The sequence below is a fragment of the Rhineura floridana genome, chromosome 20 (genome assembly GCF_030035675.1).
Source record: "Rhineura floridana isolate rRhiFlo1 chromosome 20, rRhiFlo1.hap2, whole genome shotgun sequence".
NCBI classification, from domain to species: Eukaryota; Metazoa; Chordata; class Lepidosauria; order Squamata; family Rhineuridae; genus Rhineura; species Rhineura floridana.
The window spans coordinates 4,233,766-4,252,691 of record NC_084499.1 but is presented as its reverse complement, the minus strand read 5'-3'; the positions used below and the strand labels follow the sequence as shown (position 1 = coordinate 4,252,691).

The 18,926-nt window shown below is 48.2% G+C and overlaps 1 protein-coding gene across 1 annotated transcript in view; it reads right to left on the bottom strand.

Moving 5' to 3' along the window:
• The window catches only part of CRB2 (crumbs cell polarity complex component 2), a 69,005-nt gene that overhangs the window by 20,106 nt on the left and 29,973 nt on the right, over positions 1 to 18,926 (bottom strand). The window contains exons 4-6 of the mRNA XM_061603955.1: positions 17,759 to 17,898; positions 16,295 to 16,477; positions 14,796 to 14,909 (exon numbers count right to left, since the gene is read on the bottom strand). Coding sequence (XP_061459939.1) covers positions 14,796 to 14,909; positions 16,295 to 16,477; positions 17,759 to 17,898 — 437 coding nt within the window. The remainder of the gene's footprint in view (positions 1 to 14,795; positions 14,910 to 16,294; positions 16,478 to 17,758; positions 17,899 to 18,926) is intronic.

Genomic DNA, 18,926 nt, shown 5'->3' with positions numbered 1-18,926 from the left:
TAGCTAAAGCCTCTGCTGGGCTGAGCTCCACTAGCCCGCAGGGAAGTGTACGGAGGCTATGAATCAAGCCCAGCTGAAGAGAAGAGGGTGTCCTTGTGCTCGGGGCCAATAAAGAGAGCAAGCCCTCCAATAAGATGCCTATTGTCCCTCCAGCCCCCTAACACAGCCCCCTACTAATCCGCCAGGACAGCTGCAGAGATAAACACAGTCTGGATTATTCCACTTAACAGCATTACGCCCGGCCTGCAGGTTTGGGAGGAACCAGACCACAGAAGGAATGTGGAATTTGCTCCGGTCTTTGTCTGGTGGTCAGGCATGGATGCACTCCAAGAAGAGCCGATGGACAAGCGGAATTCCACTGGTTACCCTTTGGGGCAACATCCACAATGCTATTTGAGTCCCACCCAAAGGTTCAGTTGTGCTGGGGATCAGTTGCTCTGTTCCAACCAGTCCCTGCAAAAATGGGTGTTCCCCACTTAGGGATGGAAAGAGACGGTGGGATATGTTTAGGAGAGCAACTTTTGCATTCAGCTCATAGTCACTCGTATCTGCCACCTATCCAAACTTCAGTCACTCGGGCTTTTGGAGCCAACCACCCAGCTATTATAAAAAGAGTCATCATCCTCCCACCTAACAGCTGTTGGCAAATTTCTGCACTAACAAACAAACATTTAGGAGATAGTTCACTCTGCGGCCGTCCAGAGTTGCGCAGGGTACTGTGCCAGGCGCAGGGCAAGAGTTGCTACTCGTCGTATTTAGTATTGCATTTATTATCCAGGGAGCACACGGTGCCATACATGGTTCTATCCCTTCACATCTTTTCCTCACAACAACTCTGTGAGGTAGGTTAGGCTGATAGGCAGTGACTGGCCCAAGATCACCCAGTGAACTTCATGGCTGAGTGAGGATTTGAACCCTGGTCTTCCAGATCCTAGTCCAACACTCTAACCGCTACACCATCCAACCTCTCTACAGCAGCAATGGTTTGGCCTCCAAGGCTGTTTTGGCCAAATCACATCCACCTGTCCTCCGCTTGATGTCATATATGACATCTGATCAGGTGTGTGGCCGGTAAGGACAGATCTGGGCCAAAAGGGGTATTGCAGGCACTGCCAATCAGCTGACTGGCAGCACCTGCAAACCTCTAAGCTATGTGTGGCCCTTTGAAGCTCTGACAATCAGCTGATCATCAAGGCTTCACTCAGCTGATTGTTGGAGCTTCAAAAGACACACAGCTCTCTGCAAGATCAGCTGATCTTCGGCACCTTCAGACAGCCATGCACAATTCTTTGAAGAGGCACAACTACGAATGACCTGAGCATTTTCTTTCAACCCAGGATGGGGAGAGGAAGGGGGGCGGGAGAGAATAAGAAAACCTCCCCCCTTCATGTGCTTGTCAGGCCAAGCTGTCTGTCCCTGCTTGCTTCCTGGATGTTGCCGTGGGGGGGGGGGCACATTGGACCACGCAGTAAATTAATCCTCCTGGCGTCTGTGCAGCCCCCTCTCGGTGGCTAATTAAGCAGGCAGGTTGTTTTGATTCCAGCTCTCTGTGTCTGGCACAGCAGAGAAGCCCCTCGCCCCCGCCATGGATCAGGGCAGGTCTCTGCTGGGTGCCATTTGCAGTGCGTGCACCGCCACCCCTTGCAGCCTGTACGGTTCTGGGGAGAGGCACAGACAGGTGCTTTGGAAGAACAGGTTCTCCTTTCTTTTTCACAGCAACAGGAACAACAAACACCACCTTCCATTGGGGATAGTACAGTCAGCCGTGACCCAACAGAGCAAGACAGGACCTCCTCCCGTTCCCCACTCACTGGCTTATCATTTAGTGACCAGAGGGCCACATTCACTCTTGACCAACCCTGTAAGGGCCACGTGGCTGCAGCAGGTGTGGCCACAATGTGCCGTAGCCTCCACACGCTCTTGAATGCACACCCACTCGTCGGCAGGCATATTTATTTATTTATTGCATTTATATACTGCCTCATAGCTGAAGCTCTCTGGGCGGTTTACAGCAATTAAAAACAAGTATACAGATTTAAAACCATACCAAATTAAAACCCATAAAAACCGACAGGCAAGTTAAAAACAAGTCAAATGCTGTTAAAAATGCCTGGGAGAAGAGGAAAGTCTTGACCTGGCGCCAAAAAGATAACAGTGTTGGCACCAGGTGCACCTCATCCATAATTTGAGGCATGCCCTCACGTCTGTGCGCCTCAGCTGAGGAAGGGAGTGGTTGCTTATCAGATGTTTCCTCTGACGACTGAGGAGCAGCGGAGGCTGTTCCATGAGGGTGAGGGGGGCACTGCCCCACCATCCTCAGCCAGCCCCCCACCTGCCTGCCCTTGCACCTACATCCAGCCCAGAGGGTGGCACCATCTGCCCGCTTCCTGTTCTCTCTCCTAAGACTCAATGTTGCCCCTTATAGAACTCGGTAGCGAGGAGGAGAGGTAGGGACAAAAGTGGAATGATTTGGCTCTGGCGCCACCTACTGGTGGCCTCCCTGCCTACTTGATGTGTATCTGCCACCACTGCTGCGAAGGGGCAATTTGCCTCTTCGTCAGCGGGCAGGAACATCCCGGGCAGAAAGGTTTAAACTCCACCCCAGCCTTTTTCTTTTTGCTGCCATCACCAAAATCAAAGGGGTCTTGGGGGCAGGAGTGGCGGGCTAGGAGGCAGGGAGCCAAACAGTAGGGGGCGCCAGAGCCAGTTCCAGATGGAGCCAACTCATCCTAGTTCTGTCTCCAGCCTCTTCCCCGCTGAGTCCTACAAAGTGAACAGGGAGGCGGCAGCAACGAAAGAAAACGCTGACCGGCAACGCCGCCACCACCCCGGATTGGAGCTAAGTCAGAAGGCAGGCAGGTGTGGGCTGGCGGAGAGCAGACTGAGGTTGGTGGAGCAGGGCCCCCTTTGCCCCAATGGAGCAGCCTCCACCGTTGGGGGTGGGGAAATTGGCTTAGATGGGGGAGATCAGCCAGAGGTTCGCTTCCCCTGTTCTACCTCCATGGGGCAGGCTGACTCGCTGCCTTCTCAACGTTCAAGCTCCTTGTGCAGTCATAGTCCCCTCCCTCCCCTCCTCCAGGGCACCTTCTTGCCAATGTGGGCCTCCCTTGGACATCTTCCGCTGTTGATGTCTGCTTTAAAATTCGGCTCACTCTCCGTTTAGATGATGCTCAGGAGGCCTCGCATGTTACACCCTGTGACGCCATGCCTGCATTGTTGCATTTTAATGCACAAGCCTGTCGGTAGATTAGGCTCTCCAGGCACTGGGGCAGTCCTTTTGCAAGGCAGCCTTTTGTTCCCATGAGGTTTGCACAGGAGAACTTGCTAGGAGATTAAGGAATTAGCATTCTCAGACCCGAGAGCCTTTAAAACAGCCTTCCCGAAGCCGGTGCCCTCCAGCTGTTTTGGACTATACCTCTGATTAGCTCCAGCCAGCACAGCTGGGACAAAGGGAATTGGAGCAGTGGCAGCCATGACCCAAAACCGCCCAATACCACCTGCAACTGTACATGCACTGATATGCATCCAGTAATAAAATAATGCTCTTGGAGTCCTGGTAAAACGCTAAGAGGCAGGGACTCCAAATCAAATCAACAGTCAACAGTCCATTGAATCATCAAATAAAAACAGATATTATTACACCCTCATTTAAAAAATGTAAATAGAATATATATAAATAAGTGGAATAATATTTTTTTAAAAATTACAAAGGCCAGGTTTGGAGACTATCAAGCAATCATTAATGGTCTAATACAAATAGCCAAGTTCCAAAATTCGACCACTTGCTCTGTAACTGACTTGTTGGTACCTTGAGGTAGTATAATCATCAGAGATTCGCTAAAACGACCAGGGAAAGACTGGATAAGAGGGACTCCGTGCATCACCTCAGTAGCAACTGCCTAGTGACTGCACTGAGCAAATATTCTCTGTAAAGGCCCCAGGTCACACCATGTCTTAGATACTTCAGTTTGGGGGTGGGGAGAGATCTGTGGACTTGCCTGAACTTAAATATTCATTTCCTGCAAATCCTCAGGAAGGCGACCCCTTTTCCAGAAATGACAAGATTTTGCTTTAGGCCATTGCAATCAGGGAGAGAGAAGGAGGCTGGTATGTGCCAGGAAATACCTTACAGCCCCACCCCCTCCTGTGGCAGAGAGCTTTGGAACACCTGTGGTAGAAAAGGAAGCAAGGAACAGGGATCCTCTTTTTTGGGGGGGGGTTAACTTTAAAAGCAGATGTTAGGACTTCTCTAAACATGGGGTGGGGAGGAAGGGCTCCACACAAAAAACATTAGCATATTCCCAACTTTATCACTACCCTTGTGCCTTTGGAAGCAGATAACTAAGAACCCTTCCAGACAGGTGATTTTTCTGCACCGTGTCACTGATGCAATTGTAGTGTGCTAGTGGTGGATTTCTACTAGACCATCCAGCAGGGGTGTAGTCATCCAGGGTCCGAGGGGGGGTCTTAGACCCCTTACTTTTCTGGGAGCCAGGTCCCAACAGGGTCCCTATGTTTCCAGCCTCCTATGAGCCAATCACCATGAAAAGGGAGCGTGTTAGCCACTGAGAAGGGTCCCAGTGAGTGTCAGTTACAAGCAAGCCTTTGTTAGTTCCTACTTCAAAAAGCCAAGACAAGTTGTGGAGAGTGAGAATTCTCCGACTGCAGAAAAGGGGACAGTGAATCCTGATGAGAGCATCATCAACAAGCAGTTTGATAGCAGCAGGAGATATATGTGTAGGCACTGAATTCAGTCATTCAAGCAATCTCTAGAAGACAGTCAAACGGTGACAGTGACAGAGAGGCAGAAAGCAGCATTCAAGTCCAGCCAGGTTATTCTATTGACTTAGAAGGGTGTGTGGCTGCTCTTCTGAATTTGCCACTACCCAACTGCTGTCCAGTCATCATTCCGCTTTATTAGTTGTTCTGCGATGCGTCCCCAGTATTACCACATTATTGCCATCTGGAGGGGCACTCTTGCGCTACAGCACAACGAAAGCAAGAACAAAAAAGCCAAACCAGCAGGAAGCCGTATGTCTGCCCTGGAACCTTTGTGGGTGCAAACAGTATTGAAAGTGAGATTGTGCATAACCACCCCAATATCATCAGGAATGCACTATGAAAAGGACATCTGGAGGGTCCCTAAATTAACTTACAAACTTCCCTCCTTCCTGTGCCAGAAAAGGAGGGGAGACCCACTGGAAAATTTGAAAGAGCCATTGGAAATGCCAGCCCCTTACCACATTGAGAAGGCACGATCGAAAGGCTGTGGCTTATGGATTTATCATGGCAGGCTTGCAACATGATCATATTTTAAACAAGGAATTACACATTCCAAAGAGGCCCACCCTTGTGCCGTAAAGCAGAAGGTCTCCGTCAGCCCTTAGCCATGCAGCCCATGCTCCTCCTAGGGAGGTACCGAGTGGTCGTCGGTGGCTCTGCTTCGGGCTGGAAGGAGGTCTCGAGTGCAGTGCCACAGGGTTCTGTCCTGGGGCCGATACTCTTCAACATTTTTATCAATGACTTAGATGATGGGGTGGAGGGAAGCCTTATGAAGTTTGCGGATGATACGAAACTGGGAGGGATAGCTAACACAATGGAAGACAGGAATAAAATCCAAAGGGACCTGGATAGACTAGAAAATTGGGCTGAAATTAATAAAATGACATTCAATAAAGACAAATGCAGGATTCTGCATTTAGGCCACAAAAACAAAATGCACGGGTACAGGATGGGAAATACCCGGCTTAGCAGTAGTGCATGTGAGAAGGACCTTGGAATTGTAGTGGATCACAAGTTGAACATGACCCAGCAGTGTGATGCTGCGGCAAAAAAGGCAAACGCGGTTTTGGGATGCATAAACAGAGCTATAGTTTCCAGGTCGAGGGAAGTAATAGTCCCACTATATTCTGCATTGGTCAGGCCTCATCTGGAATACTGCGTTCAGTTCTGGGCGCCTCATTTTAAGAAAGATATAGACAAGTTAGAGCGGGTTCAGAAGAGGGCGACGAGGATGATAGCCGGTATGGAGAACAAGTCTTTTGAGGAACTTGGCATGTTCAGTCTGGTGAAGAGAAGGCTGAGGGGTGACATGATTACACTCTTTAAGTACCTGAAGGGCTGTCACATAGAGGAGGGTACAGATTTGTTCTCTGCTGCCCCAGAGGGTAGGACTAGGTCTACTGGTTTTAAGTTGCAGGAGCGTAGATTCAGATTGGACATTAGAAGGAACTTCTTGACAGTAAGGGCGGTTCGGCAATGGAACCGACTGCCTAGGGAGGTGGTGGGATCCCCTTCGCTGGATGTCTTCAAGCAGAGGCTGGACAGCTATCTGCGGGAGATGCTCTAGCTGTGGATTTCCTGCTGTGAGCAGGGGGTTGGACTCGATGGCCTACAAGGCCCCTTCCAACTCTATGAGTCTATGATTCTAGGTCTTAACTCCCCTCTTGCGGTGGCTCCTTTCTATCAGAGAGGTCCCAACGCCACAGCTTGGGGAAAATCACCCTCTCTTACCCAGGGGTGTACTTTTAATTAAGGAAGACAGCACATTCTGCAGGCTCCTTTACCAGGTGTGGAGACCATCCATAGCCCTCCAGTGGACTCCCACTCCCAGCAACCAGGAGGGCCCCTGGTCAAAGATAATGGGAGCTGTAGTGGTCTAGCATCCTTTGGAGGGCCAACAGTTCCCAGCACCTGCTCTACAGGGTTGTGGCCTGACCTGTGGCAGGTCATGACAGCAGCAGCAAAACCACCATACAAATATGTGGCAAGCAATGAAATGCAATGCACGTTTGGCTCCTGGGCCTGAAAAGATTGGCGACAACTGCAATCTGGGCCACAAGTCATGCTGAGAGCCATTCAGAGCACAAGAGTCTGAACTAACAAGCACTGAGCGAAAAGGTTCCTGGGTCCTGCATTCTGTTCAAATCCACCTCAACATCCCATGCTGGGGGACAGAACCTCTGGATGGGCTTTGCCTGCATTCCCATTAACATGTTCCTCCCCCCCCCCAGCTCAAGCTAATTGCAAATCTTACAACTACCAGCGAGATGCAAGCCGGGGAATTAACAGCAACCTCCCGCCGCCCAAGGGGCACCCCCTCCCCTCCTCTTCCGATGGGCCCCAGGAGAATGGGGCCACAACTGCAGGGTCCTAACTGGCATGAAACTCTTGCTGCTGGTTTAGCAGGGGAAGGCTGGACTATTTTCAACCGTTCCCACTCACTTCCCCCCCACACACACACACACACACTCCCCAGAGCTGGTATGAGAAGTATCACACAAGGAAAGCAAAAGTGCATCTGATCATGAAGCTAAACAACACTGGGCTCCAGGCCGGGCCAGCACAGGAAACCCCCACGGCAGGGTCTCTCTCTGCAAAACTTTCCCAAAACAAGGCCACCCAACAGACCAGTTAGCCTGGGCCCTTTCAAAGATGCACCCGGCCATCTTTTGTCTGCAAGGGGTTCATACAGCTCTCACACACACACTGCTTTCCTTCCCCGGAATCTGCACATCCTCACAGGAGTCGCCTCCGTCTGTTACCTGCGAGGAGATAAATTCCACACATGACGGCACCAAGCAGTGGCGGGTTCATGGCCGCTCCCTTGCAGACATGGGTGACAAGTCCCCCCAGGAGGAAAAGCCAGGAGGGGAGTCACTGCTCAGCTGAGCCGGAGCGGCAGCCTGCGCTCTCCTGGGTGCCAGGCAGGCAATGGGATTGGAGGGGATGCCGGCCAGCTCAGAGCTGGGGGCGCTACTGCAGCCAGACCTAATCCGTCTCTGCTCTAAACTCCCAGCTGGCTCCTATCACTGCTGACAAGAATGTTTGCCGAAGACATCCCCTGCAGGGCAGGCGGGGGGGGGAGGAGAGAGAGAGAGAGATGGTGCTGTGCAGCAGAGACCGGGCCACAGTTCAGTGGTAGAGAATCTGCTTTGCAGGCAGAAGGTCCCCAATGGCTGGGAATGTCCCCTTCCTGAAACACTGCAAAGCTGCTGCCAGTCTGTGTAGGCAATACTGAGCTACATGGGTCTGACTCAGTTCCTATGCCTGTCCGCACCAAGGCAGGCCTTATTTGGCAGGAAAGGCAAGGGAGGGCTCACTTGTGTCAAGGGCAACACTGGGATGCCCTTGAATTCAGCCGGTTGACTGGGAAAGCGATTCTTGGCGGCGGGGGGGGGGAGGCTTGCCCAAACTGCTTTGCCACAGAGTCTGCTTCATGTGGCCTGCCTGCCATGTGGGTTGGCCCCAGATGCGCACCCTTCCTCTCAGGAGCTGACTAGCTCCCTTTTGCCCAGTCACTTTGCGGCAGGTGGGTGAGCGACAACAATAACCTGAGAATAATGGGGAGGGATTCTCCCCCCCAACTTTAGCCTGTTCAGACAGATATAGCAAGTGGAGAAAGGGAGCAGCAGAAGACCCCCCCCCCATAGTTTTGTGCCAAGGTTCACAGCACCCGGAGGAAGAAAGGGTTCTCCTCTTCTGCCAAGATGCCCATTCAAACCAGATCCTTTTTTGAAGAAACAGAGAAGTCAACTAGCAACATATTGGCCACAGCAAAGCCAAATCCGTAAGAGGCTCAAATGTCAGAAAAGCCCCCCCACGCGCACACACCAGCCACCCCCTGATCGGGGACAGAGTGGCTTCTGCCTCTTGGCACAACCAGAGGGGTTGGAGGGACCTTGATGCTTGTGGAGTTCCCCCCACTCAAAGTTGCCATCCCCTCATACCTGAGGCAAAGTCTGGTGCACCTTAAGAGCTCCCTGTCAGGAAACATGAGCCTGAAAAGGGACCACAGAGCCATGCAAGGGCGAGCCCCAGGCTTTGCAAGCCCTGCCAAACAGCGGGATGTTTGCTTATTTATTATGTATTTATTATTTGATGTATATCCCGCCCTTCCTCCCAGTAGGAGCCCAGGGTGGCAAACAAAAGCACTAAAAACACCCTAAAACATCAGAAGAAGAGACTTTAAAATATATTAAAACAAAACATCCTTAAAAACATAATAAAACAAAACATCTTTAAAAAGATCTTTTTAAAAAGCTTTAAAAAAAAAGCTTTAAAAATGTATTAAAAGCAATTCCAACACAGATGCAGACTGGGATGTTGGCGCTTGTAAAGGAAGCTTTGCAGCCAATCAGCTGATTGGAGGGGAAGGCAGCCAGTTCAGAGCCAGGGGTTCTACCGCAGGCAAGACCAAATCCATCTCTGCTCTAAACCTCCCTGGCTGCCTGCAACTTTCCATGCAGGCCTGCTGTGTCTTCACCTTTGCCCTTTATATACTACTGAAGACCTCCCTCTTTCAACAAGCCTTTTCAGTAAAGACCTTATCCCAGTCTGCACCTGGGTTAGAATTGCTTTTTAAGATGTTTTTAAAGGGGTTTTTTTTAAAGTTGTTTTTAAAGATACTTTGTTTTAATGTGTTTTTAAAGATGTTTTGTTTTAATATGTTTTAAAGTCTTGTTTTCAAGGCGTTTTAGAGTGGTTTTTAGCATTTTTGTGTGCTGCCCTGGGCTCCTTCTGGGAGGAAGGACTGGATATAAATTTAATGAACAAATAAAATAAAATAAATATTTGACATCGCACATAGGACATGTAGGCACGGCTTGGTCCCAGTGGCCTGGTGAGCCCCATTAGCCCCACAGGCTGACGGTACCCCCACTGCGGCCCTAACACAAGAGGACTAATCTGGTCCCTCCCAGACCAGGCTGAGCCATCCAGAGCACCGCAAGCCGCAGGCAAAAAGAACAGCAGCTCCAGGTGACTCGAACAAGTGAGCCAAGCTGCATGCTCTGAAGACGCCATATTTTGGATCCAAGGAACCAGCAGGAGTGCAGACCTCTCAACAGACAAACGAGGGAACCAGGAACTCGGGATCTCAAGGATGCGGGTTTTGGTACGTCTCCACCCTTCCTCCCTCCTTCCAGACCTCTGAACTGGCCCCTTGACATTCTGGCAAGGCTCATGCTGAAGAGGCGTCCCCCCCCCCAAATGGCAGACGTCCGTTCCCAATATAGGCAGGGTAGAGCTGTTGACAGGCCGGCAAACCATCGCTGCTGCTGATTCCGTCCCTTACCTCAGCCCTCCCTGAGTTGCTGAGGACAGGGCAAGGACATCGCAAGGGAAGGGGTCCGCCCAGATCAGACTGGCAGCAGCCAGTCATCACAGGAGCTCCTTTTAAAAAAATAATTTAAAGAAGAAATACAGTTTAAGGCAGAGCAGAGCTGCCACAGAAATGCATCACAGGGACCTTGTAGGAAGCCTGGCAGAGTTGCTCTGTGATCCTAATGTGAAGTAATAAGCTGTTTACCCAGCAGGGCCAGACAGGGATTAACTGGCGAAGGAGGAGAGATTAATAGCTATTATTTCCCTGTCAGCTTTGCTCCTCCAGAAACTCTCCCGCTTCACGTTGAGCTTGCAGAGATGCAGAATGTGTTTGCAGCCAGAATGTGCTAGCAGCCAAGCCCCACCCACACCTGCTATCCCATCCCACGCAAGGCAACGGGCTCCATCACTCAAACAAGAGCAGCCACCAGCCTCTGATCCTCACCACCACCACCCCAAAAAACCCACATGCAATGGCAAAATCATGCCATGGATTAAAATTATAAACTGGGAATAAGCAGTCCAAGTTGGCAAACTCCTGGGACAGCAAACCTACTGCAAGGGAGCAATCTCACTTCCCCTACAATTAACATAGACTGGACAAGTCTTCTCTTCTTTTTTTTTTTTTTGACCTTTTTTATTTAATGCCCATATCCATTATTTGGTATTTTTGCCCAGCAGCCCAGGAATGGGCTTGCTTTGTGATTGCAAAAGCTGCGTTTAGGTGTGGAACTCGGGCACCGCGAGGACCTTTGCATTCAGCTGGAATGCAGTCTAATGCCCTAATGCCTTCTAGAGGTTTTGGACTGTAGCCAGCATAGCTGTATGATGGGAGCTGCAGTCCACAACCTCTGGAGGGCACCAAGTTGGCGAAGGCTGATCCAGAGTGCTTCCAGAAGGGAACTTAATATTGCAAATCGGTCATTGGCAACAGGTTGTTTGAACTTAGTTGGATTTTCCATGGAAATGGCAAATCCAGATTGAATATGGGGTGAGGGGAAAAACAGGCTGGGATTTTGATGGTGATGATCTTCATAGAATCATAGAACAGTAGAGTTGGAAGGGGTCTATAAGGCTATCAAGTCCAACCCCCTGCTCAATGCAGGAATCCAAATTAAAGCATCCCCAATAGTTGGCTGTCCAGCTGCCTCCTGCAGGCCTCCAGTGTTGGAGAGCCCACCTCCTCCCTAGGTCAATACTCCCATTGTCATACCGCTCTAACAGTTGGAAACTTTTTCCTGATGTCCAGTCGAAATCTGGCTTCCTTTGTCTTGAGCCCATTATTCCGTGTCCTGCACTCTGGGACGATCGAGAAGAGATCCTGGCCCTCCTCTCTGTGGCAACCTTTCAAGTACTTGAAGAGTGCTATCACATCTCCCCTCAGTCTTCTCTTCTCCGGGCTAAACATGCTCAGTTCTTTCAGTCTCTCCTCACAGGGCTTTGTTTCCAGTCCCCCGATCATCCTTGTTGCCCTCCTCTGAACCTGCTGCCAAAAAAAAGCCCAGTGCATGCATGGGCAGCACTGAACCCAGAATAAACACCTGTCTGGAAGTATCCTTGCTGCTAGAAAACCACCTCCCTGTTTCTTCCTAGCTCTTGCAACTACAAAGTTGTGGGGTAATCCCAGAAGCCAGAGAGGAAGTGGCCAGTGGTCACAGGCACGATGCACCAGAGCTCCCCACGAGTCGTCAGAACAGCCCAGCAGCTGGATCAGGCAGCCAAAGGGGGCCCATATAGTCCAGCATCCTGTGTTCCACAGTAACCAACCAGGTGCCCACAAGCAGAACCTGAGGGCCTCTCCTGCTGTCATTTCCCAGAACAGCTGATCCTGGAGTCAGTACATCATGCTGCTGACAGCCGTCTCCTTCACCAATCAGTCCATCCTCCTTGTCAAGGTTATAGAGAATCTTGTGGCACCCTAAAGACTAACAATGTTATTCTGGCACAAGACGCATGAAGTAAATAAATAAATAAATAAATAAATAAATAAGTGTCATTTTGAGCTGCAGCTGCGTATATACATGGTTGGGGTGAGGGAAGTAAACAGGGAGGTCAGAAAGAAATGAAATGCAAATAAAATGCAGATTGTGATCATCAGCTTATTAACAGTGTTTTGTTGTTATGTGCCTTCAAGTCGATTATGACTTATGGCGACCCTCTGAATCAGTGACCACCAAGAGCATCTGTCATGCACCACCCTGTTCAGATCTTGTAAGTTCAGGTCTGTGGCTTCCTTTATGGAATCAATCCATCTCTTGTTTGGCCTTCCTCTTTTTCTACTCCCTTCTGTTTTTCCCAGCATTATTGTCTTTTCTAGTGACCATTCATAAAAAACAATTGTTGATAATACAGACATCCTGGCATTGGGAAGTCAATTGACACATGTAGTGGGAATAAAAAATCTATTGTGCTGATTCAGTCTACAAGTGATAGCTGTGAAACTCTCGACGTACTGTAATTTAACAGTCTCCTTTTGAAGTTCCTTTGTTCATGGACACGTGACCTCACTCAGGTCAATGACAGAGTGTCCTAGGAGGCGGAAGTGTTCCCCCCACCAGCTTCACAATACTGTTATTTCTGATGCCAGGCTACATTTTTTCCACAAACACCTTGCTGGCTGGTACGTTTTCTACATCAATGCTCAATATATTGTGAAGAACCCACCACCACCTGAAGCAATGTTGCTATATGCGTGTGCGCATGCACATAAAAACAGGTATGTCACTCACTCACACACACGCACACGGTTTTGCTCCCTTACCATTTTGCAAAGTTTGGGCCATTAAAAAGAATGGCCTGTTTTGTTCTTCCTGATTCTTAAAGACTGTTATGCCCAACTCCATTCGTCACATCCTGGCCCATCCACCATTCCCTTCTTGGATGAAAGTGTTCAAATTAACTGAATGCCTAAATGGTATAAACCTTTCTTTAAAAAACCTGCCACTTGAGGTATATTGACTGACAGCACTCACCACCACCACCAGTGATAAGTTCCAGGCCACGTGTGGCCATTGCCTGCTCTGCACACCAGGTCTACGCACGCTCATCTCTCTGCAAGAAGGAAAAATCCTATTTCTGCCATCGCTCGCAAGTCCTTTAGTCTCCTGTGACCACACGTCAGTGGAACAGGATGTGGACTGAGTTTGCTAAAAACATTTTCAAAACACATGCAAGACTATGAGCCATATTTTCATAGCGTTTCCTCCCCTGTTCAGAGAGTAACCTCACAAAACAAGCTCTCCTCCCGGCCACATCTCCACCTGCACCCAATCTGACAGTAAAAGTACTCTTTAGAGAAGGCAAGCAGCAAAATCATTCTCTGAGCGCCGGCCACTCTGTAGCCAAACACCACCCCTGCACGGGAGGATGGGGAGGGCTCCAGCAGACTTGGAGGAATCCCAGGGGAAAAGCAGCCTAATGAGAACTAAGCATGCTTAGTTGGCATGTAATATGGAGCCTCTGTTGTTGGGGGGGGGATAGAGAGGGATGGAATGGAGTATCCTGGAAGAGGGCACAGGTGGCTGGGTAGGAGCACTCTACACTGCAACATTCTGTTGTAAGTCTGAACTTCAAGTTTGCTGAAGAGTGAGGAGAGGCTATGATTACTCAGTGTCAAGGGTAGGAATGTGTCCTGCATGTGGTCAGAACTCCTCTCTTTGTTTTCGCTACTCGGCACATTCCAGGACTGAGCAGGGCTTCAGCTCCAAGCGTGCCTGGAAGAGAAGGAGTTGCTGCTTCCTTATCAAAACGACCAACCAGGTCTTCTCAGACTTTCAGATTTCTCTTCCTGCCACAAGATGGCAGCCTCGCAACATGTTATAGAAACCACCAGGACAGAAGGAGCTGCAAAACTAGCTGGAGGATCCCATGAAAGTAGTTAGGTGAAAGCGATTTTGGTTGGTGATGATCACGGAATAGTAGAACTGGAAGGAGCCTGCAAGGGTGTCAAGTCCAACCCCTGCTCAATCCAGAAATCCAATGATGAATGGCTTGCCCAGGACAGAGATGGATGGAGACACCTTAGAACTAAATCTTGCCTGCGTTGAGTGTGGAAAGGTAGATAGAGATGGAAGGGGAGGCCGGGGGGGGGGGGAGAGAAAGGCTTGGTGCCTGAGGAAAGTGCAAGGAAGGATGTAGCTAGCTTTCGCTGCCCCCTGGCGCCTTTGAGCCAAAACATGCCACTTGCTGCCCTCTGGTTTGAACACAAAATGCTTTATTTTTATTTTTTTTACTATGTAGTAGCTTATCTAGGCACATTGGAGACACCCCAAGAATTCCACTGAAAGGCCTGGAAGAGATAGCAGCCCCCCCCACACACACACACATACTCCTGTCCCAAAGGAGGACCACAGAGAGGAGACAAGGTTTTGCAGTGCCTCCTTCTAGTACCACCAAAGATAAAGTTCACAGACATCATGCAAACTTTAGTTGTGCAAAGTATCCCACAATGGCCACCTCAAAGTTTCAACAGCATCCAGGCTTCGGAACTAACCCTGGGCGCTTCCGGACTGTCTCTGTTTCGAGGCGGGATTCAGTCACATCCTGCCAACTTCAAGATGAGCAATCAAAGCTGATTTGGAGGTCTTGCACAACAAACCCACCTCCCCAAAAGATCCCAGGCATGGGGTACCTCAGGATCTTACGCTGCTGCTTACCTGCCATCGTCACAGGCCCTCCATTCTCACCCTTACCTGAGTATCCCGGCAGGCAGTGACACTGATAGCCATTCACTAGATCCACACAGCTCCCTCCGTTCTGGCATGGTTGGGACTCGCATTCGTCAATGTCAAGGGAGCAGGTCTCTCCTGCAAAGGGGTCAAAAATAAATCATGTTAGACCTTCCACGCTTTTCTTGATATTTTGGCAAATTAGGGATGATTCAGTTAAGCTTCACTGATCACGAATCTGGTCAACTATTTTTAGAGTCACCTCGTATATGTTTTGCTTTATTATTTATTTATTTATTCATTTATTATTTAATTTATATCCCGCCCTTCCTCCCAGGAGGAGCCCAGGGTGGCAAACAAAAGCACTAAAAACACTTTAAAACATCATAAAAACAAACTTTAGAATACATTAAAACAAACAACTTTAAAAACATTTTTAAAAGCTTTGAAGATACCTTAAAAAAGGGTTAAACATTGTTTTTTTAAAAAGGGTTAAAAACGTATTAAAAAGCAATTCCAACACAGAAGCAGACTGAATAATTATAATTAACTATTATAATTTATTCAATTTGTGAGTTGCTTGCCACTTAGGAAGTCTTCAAGTGACTTACAAAACTTTAAGAGCATACAGCGCTACATACAATCGGGAGAAAAAAGAACAATGCATTATTTATTTACAATAAAAGCCAAGCATTAACCTAGAAAACAGACCCAATAAAACTCTCAGCATCCTTAAACAACAGTTCCCAGGATTCTCTGGGGGAAGCCATGACTGTTTAGAGTGGTGTGATAACACTTTAAACGTATAGTGCAGACTGGGCCTTTGACTAGTCTATTTTTGGATGTTTGGTAAATACTATATTAGTGAACCTTTTGTTTCAGTTATGACATAGCATTGTGGATTACTGGATTTCATTAAATTAAAAGGGCAAAGCAAAATGATGCACACTCAGAGCCCCAGGCTGTATCATAAGCAATGTCCTTCCTGCATGTTTCTCTTTGATCAAGCCTCTCCTCTGGAGTGTACAGACCAGGGCTGTGGAGTCGTGGTACGCCAAACCTTCAACTCCAACTCCGACTCCTCTATTTTTCTACTGTCTGACTCTGACTCCGACTCCACCCCAAATTGCTTCCAACTCTGCAGCCCTGGAAAGGGCTGTAAGTGTCTTTTTAAATTGAAAACTCTCATAGGAGCTTTTTTATAGCTGCCTGAATATGCGCTGATCTTGGCATCACAGCATTTGTCTTCATCTGGGTCCTGTGTCATACACCGACACACAAAATGTTTTCCATCTTGAGTTATGGTGAAATGCTCAACTACAGCTGACCTCATGGGAAGCTTCTTTGACATTTTGAATTTATATTTTAAAAAATTTGTCAATCAAAATTTATTTTGAAGCTGGAGTCGGAGTCAGTACATTTCTACCGACTCCGACTCCACCCAAAATTGCTTCTGACTCCGACTCCACAGCCCTGGTCCAGACAGAAGACTGTGCTCCACTTGGCTCTACCATATTACTCACCGCCAAAGCCTGGCTGGCACCTGCAAATGAACCCTGCAGCCTCCTGGTAGCTGAACAGCGCTGGAAAGTCTATGTGCTCCCCATAGTAGCTCTTATTGGACCGTTCAAAGCACTGGCCGCCATTGAGGCAGGGCGCCATGGCACACTCATCCACATCTTCTGCACAGTGTTCCCCCACATATCCTGGAGGCAGAAAACAAAAGGAAGGGGACCTAAGTGAGCGGACATGTGCCTCATTTTGCACAAACCAATGGGCTAGATGAGAACCCCTTATCCCAAGCACCCCACTCTCAGGAGCCTCATTTATGCCTCAGGAGAGGTAAGGCAGGCGTCTTCCATCTCCAGCACGTTCTTCCTCTCAAGGTTCTTTTGCTTTGGAGCCAGGGGTGGGGGACTGACGGACAGGTCTGGCTGGCTACCAGCAGAACCAAACTCCATCACAAGCTGGCCCTGAACCCAGAGATGTCTGGAAAGCCTCACCTTACGACCGGCTGGCTCCAATCTCCCAATTATGGATTTGTCCCCATAACCAGTTCTTTCAGTGCGGCTTTCCTCAAAGAGTTGTGGGGTTGTGATTTCATGTGTGTGCCGAGAATTCCCTCTCTGTCTCTCTGATCCATAGTTTCTTCCCATCCCAACACTACACTGCCCAGGGATCCCTGGATAAAGCTTGAACAGATCAAAGTCTGTATTACATATACACCACTGGAGGCAGCTGCGTGGCATTATACACCATGAACTGGGAAGGGTCAGCCCTGCCTGTGTTGCGGAAGGAATTCTGCTGCTTAGAAGCTGCACGTGCAGCACTCGGAATGGATGAACCTGGCTGTGTGTTAGTTTCCCGTTTTTCCAGTGTTTTCTGCATCAGTGTGCAACTTTTTAAAAATGTTTTTTAACGTTTTTTTAAAAATTGTTAAAGTCCTCCCAGAATTTGTCAGCATGCATTTTTCCTATTATACATATATTTGCAATCAATCATCCTAAGACAATGTATTTTTGTATGTTAATTTTCACTAATATTTTTATCCACAATAATAAACACATTTTTTTGGGTTGGAGAACTGTATCACTAACTTTGGAGAAGAGCAACTTTCAAAGGAGAGCTGTGTTTCGCTTAGCATTCTGTTTTGAGAAGTTCACACTAATGCAAACAAAACCAAATTCTGCCCACCCCACCCCCTGCAATCACTATTCAGGACTCAGTGCCCAGGCCTACAAGTCTATTATGTGATGGCTTCAAGCTGACTTCTAGGAAGAGATTAGGATAATGAACTGGACTTATAAATGCAACAGAGCCTGGGAAAGCTTTTGCAAAGGGAGTTGAGCCTGAAGGCAGACAATCAGAATCTCACAATACGAGTTTGCTACTGGGCTGAAAGCCATGCAGAACCTTACACTGGCTTCCCTTTTTGGCAAAAAGGTGGCTATTGGACTAAAGGAGAGCACTGCAAGGATGTCACCTACCTGGCCAACACTCACAGCTGTAGCGTCCAATGCCTTCCAGGCAGGTCCCGCCGTTCTGGCAAGGTTGGGAGGCACACTCCAAGATCTCCAGCTCACAATGCTGCCCTTCAAAGCCAGTGTTGTGACAGTGACACTGGTAGCTAAGGAGGAATAGCCACACAGAGAGATGACTCATTGGGAGGTAGCCTTCGTCACCCCCAGCCCCACGGCTTCCCCATGGAAACCCTCCTCAGGAATTGTCATCTACATCCTGCGATGACACATTTCAGTTTCGTAAGAAGCCACGATGGGTAAATGCTTGTGGTCCAAGAGGTGGTTAGAACCAAGCTAGTGGGACTTGCAACTAGAGGGGGGCAAATCTCTCTGTCTTTATTTTTTGTCTCCATCTTTTATTTTTTCCAATTTTAAATTCAGTTCTCCACATTTTCCCATCAGTTTTTTTTAAAAAGGCTTCATGAAAATTCATCAGCATTTTAGTTCAAATGTCTCCTACACATTTTATATGCAATATTTGTCTAATATGCACATTTTTACGTAATGCATTTTTGTATATTATTTTCAGTAGTACATGCATATTGTACTATTGTACAAGAATTGCTTTTTAGTATGTTTTTAAACCTTTTTTAAAACAATGTTTATAATTTTTTTAAGATGTCTGGAAAGCTTTTTTTTTTAATTAAAAATGTTTTCATAGAATCATAGGATCATAGAATAGTAGAGTTGGAAGGGGCCTACAAGGCCATCCAGTCCAACCCCCTGCTCAATGCAGGAATCCAAATCAAAGCATCCCCGACAGATGGCTGTCCAGCTGCCTCTTGAATGCCTCCAGTGTCGGAGAGCCCACTACCTCTCTAGGTCATTGGTTCCATTGTCGTATGGCTCTAACAGGAAGTTTTTCCTGATGTTCAGTTGAAATCTGGCTTCCTGCAACTTGAGCCCATTATTCCGTGTCCTGCACTCTGGGACGGTGGAGAAGAGATCCTGATCCTCCTCTGTGTGGCAACCTTTCATGTACTTGAAGAGTGCTATCATATCTTGTTTTGTTTTAATGTCTTTTAAAGTCTGTTTTTATGATGTTTTATAGTGTTTTCAGTGCTTTTGTTTGCAGCCCTGGCCTCCTGCTGGAGGAACAGCGGGATAATAATAATAATAATAATAATAATAATGC